Raw genomic sequence first — 11,216 nt, forward strand, 5'->3', positions numbered from 1 at the left:
GGACAGAGATGATCAAGTGACTCCCTGACCCCTTGGGGTCACACAGCACATGCTAGGAAGTAGACAAAAGTGCAGCACTGTTTCTGCTACTAAGACTGCTCTGGCTTTGGAGTAGTCAGGGAGGCTGAAATTTGAACCATCAAAGACGATGCAGGAACAAGGTCAACTTTGCATTTGCTGGTTACTCTGGAATACTGGTAGGTCAGGCTGTAGCAATTAGGAAAATAGTTGGTTAGATAAGGATTGTCTACAGACTTGTCAGAGAAATTTAAAATACATGAAGGGTTGGTTATTTTGTTAGATAAGTGACCTTGGTACAACAGCACCTATGCCTCAGGACCATGAGGACTGACTGAGCTAACAAAATGCAAAAGGTTCAAACTCACTTATCTGCTTTTTGCAGATGGCCAGCTTTCACTTCTGCCATCTCCAGGCCAAAGGCATAAAGTCAGCACCTGGTACACTGGAACAAACAGCTTGGGGCTCAATTTTGATACCCCTCCCTTCTCAAGTGGGAAGCAGTGGATCAGAGACCTCCTTGCCCATCTCTAAACTTTAGGACCCACACTAAAAATTTTTAAGTCAACTTCAGAATGTACTTGTTTAGAAAGCAAACCTCCCCATTCTCTCATTCTTAACTAGAGATATATACAATTATTCAGTTACATAGCTGTATATTTGAAGTCTGAGTTCCCTATTAAGTACCTGCCAAGATTTCAAGAAATAAAATTGAGGCAGATTCTCAGTTCACAGACCACAAGACTAGCAAATAAAGCCAGTGACCCAATGAAATGAACAACTTTTGTGAGTGGGGCTGGCAAGTGTAACTGCAGGATACATCCAACACAAATCCAAAGCAACAGCTACAAAACAGGTCAGATTCCAATGCTTTGATCTCATTATAAAATGAAAACTTAAGTTAATTTTAATATTAAAGCAGAGACAAAATACAATTTTATCATTATTTTAATCAAGTAACTTAGCTGTTTAAACAAGTCCTTAAGACAGTTCAATAGAGCAAAGTGAAGAATTACTCTATTAGGATAACCTGTGAACAAAGTTCAGATTATGTGAATTTGTATTCCATTGGAAGTTTGGCACCAGACTGAACACTGGTTTAAGCCAAATTTTTTAGTGTTCTAGAAGCCCTGAACATGTTTTCCCTCAGATTAAAAGTAAAAGCTTTATAATAGAACCTCATTAGCTTGACACTGAGTATGTTGAGTGCAACTTAGCTTAGGTCACCAGTATCTCCTACAGAATTCCAGTTAATGAAAGCAAATCAGCCTTGCGGCAAAGAATTTGAAACCTAGGCAACATACAAGTTTGAAGAAAAAAAATCCTCTTTGGTGTGACAAAGCACATTCCCTCCAGGTATATGGCTCCTGCTCCACTTGCACCCGAACCTATCAAAGGCAGCTGGAGACCAACTTTTGTCTCTCCAGTAAGACTGCTAGGTTTCAATTCCTTGAAATATCAAGCCAACAAGATTTTATTACATCAAATGTTTGTATCATTTCAATGTGAAAAATTTTTTATGCCTATTTCTTATTAAGGTCTCATTATCTGTGAAGTAAGTCACAAAAAAACAGGTGAATGGTATAAGCCACCGCTCCAAAATTAACCCTATCGATTCTCAATTCCCACTGTGCACTTTGTGAAAAGGGGTAACTGCCAACAGGTTTAACCTTGAAGATGATTACTCAAACACAGTCAGAACCCATCATGAGTTTAGATCAGGCAAGGAGTTCACGAGGAAGTTATCAATTCTTGTGTGTCCAAATCTAAAGCCCTGCATGGGTTCTTGTCAGGTCCTTGTCACCTGCACTCAGGTGGCCATCAGACTTCTTGGGTGCCTGGCTATATTCAATGTGAAGTAAAAAATATCCCAAGTCTTACACCAAAATAGAGGCTCTGACTTAGAAGTATACTTTTAGCTTTCTTTTTAAATAAGACATTCTAGAAGGAAAAAAAAAAAAGAAAATCAAGTTTGAAACACAGTTAACACTTATTTTGGCAAGAAAGCAACCAAAATCTAAAAAGCATAAACTATGTGTCCAAATGTAAAAGGCATTACAGAACAAACCTAAAATGGGAAAATTAAAGCCACACTGAACAAAAAGATATGTTTAACATTTTGGAATTGTAATTTAAACCCTAAGGGCAAAAGCTGAAAAATCATGCTTAGGTTGCTTAAGTGCACCCTTCCCTGTTTCTCCCAAATAAAATCAGTTTATTGTTTAATTGCACCCCAAAGCAAGTTCTCTCAGTACAAAGTAACTACTACATACACACAAAATGCTTGTTAATGTAATAATTTCCCTGGCTCATCCAACGTGCAATGCACACAACTTCAAAGACTACAATTTGGGGCAAGTGTACATGAAATGAGAAAACAGTTCTCCAAGTTTCAAATCCTGCTCTTATTTATAGGACACTCAGCTCATATTTACTTTTTGATAAGATGTTGCACTGTCATTTGATTATCAGTCTACCCCACAATGTACATTACCAGATGCCAATTTGAGGAACTATAGAGATAAAACTTTAGTACTTTCTTAACGGGCTGAATAAATTAATTACAATTAAGTTTGCTTTACATCCTGTTGAAGACCTCTCTGCAGCCCCAGCACCTAACAATATCTGGCAGGCTCCAAGAATGCTCATCAGGTGAAATGATGGCACAATATTTAAAATAAGGAGCCAGTTACTTCAGCTTAAGTCATTCAGAGCCAAACATCTGAAGAATGACCAAAATCAAATCTTTATTTTTATAACTGTATAAATGTGATCCAAATGTGTCCACCACTAGTTTTTTCAAAAAGAAACATGCTATAAATAAGCAAACTACATCTGCTCACTGATGTGTATGGACTCCCTAGATGTCTCATTGGGCTTAATTACAGACCACTCACAGTAATAGATTTTTAGTGTAAAGTGTAGCATGATGTTAAGCCATTTTAGCTTTTGCACATACATGTTGCACTTCTGGCTGATAATGGAGAAAAATTTGCAGCATTATACTGTTAAGCTAGGTTGCATCCATCCCTTTAAATGGCATCAATATCGATGTCGTCATCCTTGTTGTCTGACTTTACAGTTTCAACTTTCGGTACACTGGCAGTCTTCGAATACACCACCTGATAAGAGGAATGATTTTATTCAACATAAGCTGATAAATCTGTTTATAAAACAAATCAATGTAAATTGTGGTCACAGAGGAGGAAAACTGCCTAGATACAGCTATTTCTTCTTCACGGAACAGCTTTGTTATGCAAACACTGCAAGTTCTCTTACACAGGCTCCAGTCTAAGAGCATTTTAAAAGTTTTTTATAGACTATAATGTGTAGGAGTAGGAAGTTTCCATCACCCTATTATTTTCCAAATTATTGAGAGGCTGTATTTTATTGCATCTTAAATTCTAAACTTGAAATTACCCCAAACTACCATTTTATCACTCCTCACAAACCTTTTTAATCTCAAACACCCATCGCCAGCACTGTATCCAATTCCCTCCCCTCCCCTAATGTTTACCTCAATGTTCTCATCTTCATCTTCTTCTTCACCACCAGAAGATTCTTCCTCCGCCTCCTTCAACCATTTTATAAATGGTTCTGCTTTGACACGAATCTCTTTGGCAAGTTCTTTGGAGACATATTTCTTAGAAGCCTAAAAAATGTGAGTACAAGTCTCTTAGTTGAGAACTTTTAACAACTTTTGATTATTTATAAAATCCCCCTTACTGAGCTGAGGGGACTGGGTCCTAACAAGTCTGAATCCTCAAACAGAATCAATGTACTCAGTGAACACATTAGTCTCAGCAGTCTGCTATGACTACAAAGCTGACATGGTGCGAATCACAATGTACAGCACAGGGACTGAACTTTAGCTATAGGTATCAGACTTTTTTTTTTTTTCCATCTCAAAACCCTGTCTCAATACTTGTGAACGGCTGGGTGCAGTGGCTCAGACCTGTAACCTCAGCACTTTGGGAGGCCAGTGGATCACCTAAGGTCAGGAGTTCGAGACCAACCTGGCCAACATGGTAAAACTCCATCTACTTAAAAATCCAAAATTTAGCTGGGCATGATCGCAGGTGCCTGCAATCCCAGCTACTCGGGAGGCTGAGGCAGGAGAATCACTTGAAGCCAGAAGGCGGAGGTTTCAGGGAGCCGAGATCATACCACTGTACTCCTGCCTGGACAACAGAGTGAGACTGTCTCCAAAAACAACCAACCAACCAAAAAATCCCCCCAAAACTTGTGAACTTGAACAGCCCACCTATGTATTCCCCACCTTTTCCGACCAGCTGATGATGACCTCTTCTTCTAAAAGGTCTGCATCGTACATCTCCTTCAAGATATGTGGAATCTTGGAGATAAGCTGAGCTTGATGCATTGCTACCACACACTCCAAACCATGAAGAAGGTACCGTTGAGCTTTTTTGTTGTTGTGACAAAACTGCAAATAGACACCTTGGTGTTAACAAGCTTTTTTATATGTTCTAAGTTGACAACTCTATTACCCAAATAAGAGTGTCTGCAAATGCATGGCCCATACCATAGTGGTTCAAAAAGGTCAACGCATAAACATCCCTATTACTTTATAAGGTCCTAAGTACGGCACTTTCAGATACTCAGAGGCTTGTAAGGTGGGTCAATTTCCCCACTTTCAAGCATGACAGGACAAGCAAAAGTGGTTAAAATGACCATCTCGAAAGCCACACAGCTGTAATCTCATTTATGAATCCAGAGCAATTTGCTTACTCGTAGGAAATGGCGCCTGTATTTCTTAATCTGTTCTCTAATCTTCTCATTAAAAAGAACTTCAGTCAGAACAAGAGGGCCCATGGCTTTTACATCCAGTCTTTCTGCTTCAGCAACAATTTCTTTGTCAGATGAATCAATAACACCCTCTTCTTTCTTTTTCTGCAAATAAAAGGAAAACAATTCAGTGCAATGGAGGCATACTTTGCCAGGCTCAAGATACCAGCCAGTCCTTGCTCTGATGGACATATTTTTCCTAATTTGGCAGTTGTGACACATAGTGCCTGGAATCATGCACAAAAAATGTGTAAATGAACAAGAGTTCTAAAAAGTCATGCATTAGAGTAATCCTAATTACACTGCTAAAGTATCACATATCTAAAGGCACAAACAAGGCTGGGTTGAAGCCGATTTACAGACCAAGCAAATGTTTTACCTTAACAAAATCAAACAGGATATTGACCCGCTCCTCAATTGTTCTTTCCAAATCATCACTGAGTGTCAGAACTTTTGCATGGTCACTGATTTCATCCATTCGACGCCTTTGAGCTTCCTCAGTTGTATCTTCTCCCCAATCATCATCCTCCTCTTCTTCCTGTTTACGAAAACAGAGCTACTTGATCAAAGGCCTTAAAAACAAATAAAAAAAAAAAGGTTCAGATTTTGCCAAGTTAATGGCATCAAGTCCATCTCCCACCAAAATTGGGTTCACCTTAATTCAAACAACCAACAGTACTTGAAATCCAAAATATTAGTATATTACACACTGAAGGCTAGTTTCAACATTTCCACCCACCTCAACCAAATGCCATATACTTTACACAACTTTAGTGCCCACTAGGCCATCAACCCTGTACTCACCATTGTATGTGGAGGAGGACTAATTTCATTTGGTGGTGGTGGTGGTGGTGGTGTCTCACTGCTGGATACGGAGCCATTTTCCTTGTCTTTGCCCTTTCTATTTTTCTTTTCTTTTTCTTTCTTTCCTGTACCACTGTCACTATTCTCTTCAGAAAAAAAGGAAAATAAAAATTTAACCCCATAACTTACATTACCTCATTGCCCATCATTAACGTTTAAAACCCTGCCCTTATTTTCCTATGGATCCCCTCAGAAAAACCATACAGCACACACAATGCTACCTAAGAGGTTCACAGATCAAATTCTTAAGTATTTCATACTTAAGAATGTCAGTCTAAGAATGGAGTGACACAAAATATTAGGGGTATTGTAACTGCTAGGTAAGATTAAGATGAAGTGATGATGCCTCCACTAGAGAGAGGTGGCCCTAAGGATCCCTCTCTGTCATCCCGCATGAACAAAGTCATTAACTCAAGCCAGCTTTAGCCAACAGGTGGAACACTGTTTAAGTCTATATAACGGCTTGTCTCATGGAAGAGAGAACACCGGAATAGGTTAGACTTTCTTGCTATAGCAAGCTCAAATTGTGTCAGACAGCTTTGATCATCTGCCACAGAGTGTTGCTTGCAATACTCAAGTTAAATGAAGAGTGCCCTCTTTACCAAACAATGCCAGTAAAAGATCCTTTGCTGGGTTTCCAGCAGAATTTTAGTCATTACTTAATCTACCCTCAGATAATCTGTCTTAACTGATATGACACAGTTTAATTGGCAGCCTATTTTTCACCTTTAATGGTAATTAACAATACACTTAGATTTGATAAAATATAGTACAAGGACTAAAAGGTTCCTTATATTGTTTTTTTGAGACAGAGTCGCTGTTGCCCAAGCTGGAGTGCAGTGACACGATCTCAGCTCAGTGCAACCTCTGCCTCCGAGGTTCAAGCAACGCTCATGCCTCAGCCACCCGAGTAGCTGGGATTACAGGAGCACACCAGCACGCTAAGCTAATTTTTGTGTTTTTAATAGACGGGTTTCACTATGTTGGCCAGGCTGGTCTTGAACTCCTGGCCTCAAGTGATGTGCCTGCCCTGGCCTCCCAAAATGCGGGGAATACAAGCATGAGCCACCGTGCCCAGTCTCCCTTACATTCCTATTACAAAAAAACCTTCTATTTTCTTCCCAACAGTCACTTATCTTAGGATCTTAGGAGTTCATCATGGAAGACTCACCAGGTGGGTTTTTGAGAATGAATGTGCAGAGTTTATGATGTGTGTCAAGCATGCCTCGATAGCCACAGGCTTTACAAGAATTACCTATTGTTTGCTTCTTTGGATTGACATGCTGCCAAAAAAATAACAAATATGTTATCCATAATATAACATGAAAATATCTAATCAGAAGACATCTAAACCACAGCTTCACATGCAAAGAAAACTTTTTTCACACAGTGACCTACCTTAAAAGAATGGAAATATCTCCAAAACTGGAGTTTTGTGTTTGATTTAAAATTACATTTGCTCTGCCTTCTCAGGAAGGTGACTTAGTGGTATCACAAAAGTAGGTATATGACTTTTTCTTTTGACAACCACAAAGGCACTTACCAAATCTGTTTCAGGATTCTCACATTCAGGACAGAGAACAAATTTTTTAATGAATCCATCCAACATGTCTTGCAGCTTATTCGCCTCATGAGATCCATTGACAATGTAACGGTCATTCTTAACATCAAACTGGGTCTGTGCTCCCAGCTCACAACCAAAATATTTGGTGGGATCTATTTGAATGAAAGAAGAGTTTGGATCATTACAGTTAACTAGATCTTTGGCTACTCACATTTGTATGAACACCCCCCTCTTTTTTTTTTTTTTTTTTTGAGACAGAGTCTCACTCTGTCTCTCAGGCTGGAGTGCAACAGCGTGGTCTCAGCTCACTGCAACCTCCGTTTCCGGGGTTCAAGCGATTCTCCTGCCTCAGCCTCCCAAGTAGCTGGGACTATAGGCGCATGCCACCACGCCTGGCTAATTTTTGTATTATTAGTAGATTCAGGGTTTCACTATGTTGGCTAGGCTGGTCTAGAACTCCTGACCTCGTGATCCGCCCGCCTCAGCCTTCCAAAGTGCTGGGGGTTACAGGTGTGAGCCATCGCGCCCGGCCATCCACTCTTTAAATGTGTTCCCCTGGTAGTTTTGTAAACTCATGGCAACCAATAAACCATGGTTCCTCACTTAACTTGTAAGCTAATTAACTAGCATACAATTAGAACAAGTTTTGCAGCTGAAAAGACTTTGAAGACTCTATCCATAATATGCCCTTTATGGACCGTTCCAAGCTTTACTTACACGTTGGAGGCCGATTAAGCGCCTTTGCAACGTCAACCATGTTGACTATAACTGTCTTGATTCCATTTCCTTTGCCCTCAACCTAAAGGAAGTAAGAATTTTAGTTGTGCAGTTTCCCCCGACAAACGCAAACTTCAAAACTCTACAAAAACAGCTATCAACTAAATTGAAGAGCAGTTATATCACCTTGGCAATCAGACGGGGCATCTTGTAGCGATAGAACTGGTCTGACACGCTGCGGTTGACATTGACAGACATTTTGGCTTATTAGTGGCTTTATCAATAAGATGAAGAGATCTTTGATTGCAACTTTTTGGTATCTTCTGTCTGGAGAAGAAGGGATGACATAAACGACTGCAAGAGTTCTCGGTCTCTGACATGAAAAAATTTTCGCCACTGAGGCTGTAAGCTTCTTGCTTGTATGCTATGTTTCCCCAATACAGGTACCAATGGCTGCGCAACAGCTCTGAAAGAGAAAGGGAAAGAACACACAAAAATCCCCCAAGGTTTAACATCATCGCTGGATGGAAACGCCTCCTTTTACATCCTAGTTATGCTTCTGCTTAATTCTACCTTAAAAAGCATCTGAGATCACATGCAAACAGCCATTCTCATGTAACACAGTACAATCTGCGGAAACATAAAAAGGCCTCCATTTCGACTAAGCTTTGACTCTGGTAGGGAAATGCCTGACAAGAAAACACAAGCTGTGCTGCCTCGGCCGCCGTGAGTTTCCATCGGACCTAGGGCAATCAGCAGGTTTGCCTCTGCGGCCATCCTGCAAGTGCTGAAGAACGAACGCGAGCCCTCACCGCCGCCCACCCCTCCTGGATAAGCAAACTTCTCAGGCACACCCCCGTTCGCCATCATTTTTAAGGGCAAACTAGGGAACTGTTCTCTACAACTAATTGTTGCTTCGGCAACCACGGCTTACTTCAAAGCAGCACTTCCTTAAACGCAGCGCTCGCCCACAAGTGCCATTAAGCAAGACAGCGCGAGCGAACGCCAGGCTCGGCCCGGCCTCCCTCTTCCTCGCTATTCAAACACTCGGTCAACCTTCGCCCTGGTCCCCATGGCTACCGCGCTCCGAGGCGTTTCCGCGGGGGCCGGCGAGCCGGGCAGCTCCGCGAAGGAGGACGGCGCGCGACCGGGGCGTCTGGCCCCATCCCCAGCGCGTCCCCCGAGAGCCGGCGGCCCCGGAGGGTGCACAGCTGGGAAGCGACACACGGCCGAGGGGTGCCGGGATCGGGCCGCCCCCGCCCCGGAGCGCGCGATGACTCACAAATGCAGCAGCTGAAGCCTGAGTCAGCCCGAGCGGCGGGCACGCGCGGCGCGCTCCCGCCAGGCCGGGGAGGGGGCGAGGCCGGGCCGGGGAGCGCGCGGGGAGGGGGCGGCCGGTGCCCGGGCCCGCGCCCGCCCGCCGTCCGCCCAAACTGCGCCACACGCCGCGGCGGGGTCACGCGGCGGCCGCCGCCATCTTGTGCGGCCGCCATCTCCTGGCCCGCCGCGCCCGCGACTCACCGTTTTCGTCAAATAAAGACATAAACCCAACGCTGCTCGCCCGGGACTGGGATGAAGTGAGGCGCGATATAAACCCGAGTCCGAGTCCGAGGAGGCGGAGGCGAAGCGCAGCGAGGAGCGGCCGGGCCAGGTGCCGCCGCCGAGCAGCGGGGAGGGGCTGTCCCAGCGACGTCCGCGGTCCACACCCGTCAGCGCCGGAGCCTGGCGACCTGGCGCGGAGAGACGGCGCCGTGAGCCGCGGGCGGTCGGGGGGTGCGCCTTCCCCGCCAACCAGCGGCCCGCGGGGTAGAGGGGGCGGGAAGCACCAGGCAGGGGGCGCGGGGCCGCCGCCCCTCCACCAGACTCACCTCTGGAATGTTCTCGCTCTGACTGAACAACGCCGCCGCCGCGCTCAAGCTACCCTCGGCCCCAGCGTCCGCCCCCCGCGTCAAGCCTCACTGCCCATTGGCTGGAGGCCTGCCACAGCTCGCTCGTCATTGGTTCTCTTGCGACGTCAATCGCGTCTTTCCGCGCCCCTTCTGCTTCCTGAGGCTCCACTCGCGGCCTCGGCCCGCCTCCAGCCCGGGCCCCGCTTCCTTCCTCTCCCCTCCCCCCGCCTTTCCCAGAGGTCTTCGCGGCGCAGCCCTTGGGTCTCGCGAGACCCGGAGTGGCCCTGGTAGCGGGGCCAGGGAACCGGGGGCAGTGCTTTGTCGGTTTGGGCCTTTCGGGAAAGATGGCGGTTGGTCTCCTCCCTCGCCGGGTCTGGGCCAAGGCGCGGCGTCGCTGCGACTCCCGGGACGCAGGAGCCATCGTCCTCGAAATTGCTTTCGAGGCCGTGTTTTTGCGGCCGCCACCTTCGGGGAGAGGAACCCGACCGCGTTCTCCCCGCAGCGCGCGCTCGTTTGCCTTTCCCGTCCTGCCGGGACGCCCGTCTCCGGGCCTCGAGGAATGAATTGTTTTTCCATCTTAAGCCCCAAGTCTGGGTCTTTCATCCCAGGGCTGTCTTCTGTTTCGGACTCGGGGTGGATTGGCCGCTGGCGGAACGAGCCCGTGACTCGCCAGTGACCGCCCAGGGTGGTCGCGAGGCCGCGCCGCCTCGGTGCCGGCCCGCATCCCAGCCTGCGCGCTTAGCTCAGCGCGTCGCCTCCCGTTTTCGGAAGAGGAGGCCCTTAATTGGTTTGGAATCCCGGGGCCTCCTGAAGGCGCTTCGTGGTGGGTTCCCACCTTCTGGTGAAGGCCTCCCTGCGCTCCCAGGGTGAAAAAGCGCTGTCCTTCGTGCTTCTCTTGTCACCTTGCTCCTAGTGGGCATCACGTCGAGTCCACCCCTCCAGTTTGTGACTTGTGAATTCCTTGATAGGCAAATCGTAGCCCAGAGCAGGCGTTTATAATGAGATTCCAATGTATTCCGTTGAAAATTATTATTATTTAGGCCGGTCGCGGTGGCTCACGTCTGGAATCCCAGCACTTTGGGAGGCTGAGGTGGGCGGATCACCTGAGCTCAGAAATTTGAGACCAGCCTGGCCAATATGGTGGAACCCTGTCTCTACTAAAAATACAAAAAATTAGCTGGATGTGGTGGCTCACTTGTAATCCCAGCTACTCGGGAGGCTGAGGCAGGAGAATCCTCGAACCCGGGAGGCACAGGTTACAGTGAGCCGAGATCACACCACTGCACTCCAGCCTGGACAACAGAGCGAGACTGTTTCCAAAAAAAAAAAGAAAATTATTATTATTTAGAGAGAAGCTC

At 45.6% G+C, this 11,216-nt stretch overlaps 1 protein-coding gene and 1 non-coding gene across 4 annotated transcripts; both read right to left on the minus strand.

Moving 5' to 3' along the window:
* Positions 1–948: 948 nt before the first annotated feature.
* On the minus strand, positions 949–10,690 carry EIF5 (eukaryotic translation initiation factor 5). 3 transcript variants are annotated; one of them, XM_055288077.2, is made up of 12 exons: positions 9,838–10,690; positions 9,491–9,699; positions 8,156–8,435; positions 7,970–8,051; positions 7,232–7,404; positions 6,860–6,971; positions 5,629–5,774; positions 5,204–5,362; positions 4,768–4,929; positions 4,298–4,462; positions 3,536–3,670; positions 949–3,140 (listed from the first exon to the last, which is right to left on the minus strand). In XM_055288077.2, exons 3-12 carry the CDS (start codon positions 8,225–8,227, stop codon positions 3,051–3,053), a joined length of 1,296 nt encoding a protein of 431 aa, XP_055144052.1. In that variant the 5' UTR covers positions 8,228–8,435; positions 9,491–9,699; positions 9,838–10,690; the 3' UTR covers positions 949–3,050. The 3 variants fall into 3 exon arrangements, with proteins under 3 accessions (XP_055144052.1, XP_055144053.1, XP_063499973.1); XM_055288078.2 differs by lacking the exons at positions 9,491–9,699; positions 9,838–10,690 and adding an exon at positions 8,904–9,222; XM_063643903.1 differs by having other exon boundaries at positions 3,050–3,670.
* Positions 6,129–6,254, minus strand: LOC129489031 (small nucleolar RNA SNORA28). Its single transcript, XR_008659855.1, has one exon. It is a non-coding gene; the product is annotated as a small nucleolar RNA SNORA28 (small nucleolar RNA).
* Positions 10,691–11,216: the final 526 nt, after the last annotated feature.

Source organism: Symphalangus syndactylus, chromosome 8 (assembly GCF_028878055.3).
Source record: "Symphalangus syndactylus isolate Jambi chromosome 8, NHGRI_mSymSyn1-v2.1_pri, whole genome shotgun sequence".
In the NCBI taxonomy this organism is placed as follows: domain Eukaryota; kingdom Metazoa; phylum Chordata; class Mammalia; order Primates; family Hylobatidae; genus Symphalangus; species Symphalangus syndactylus.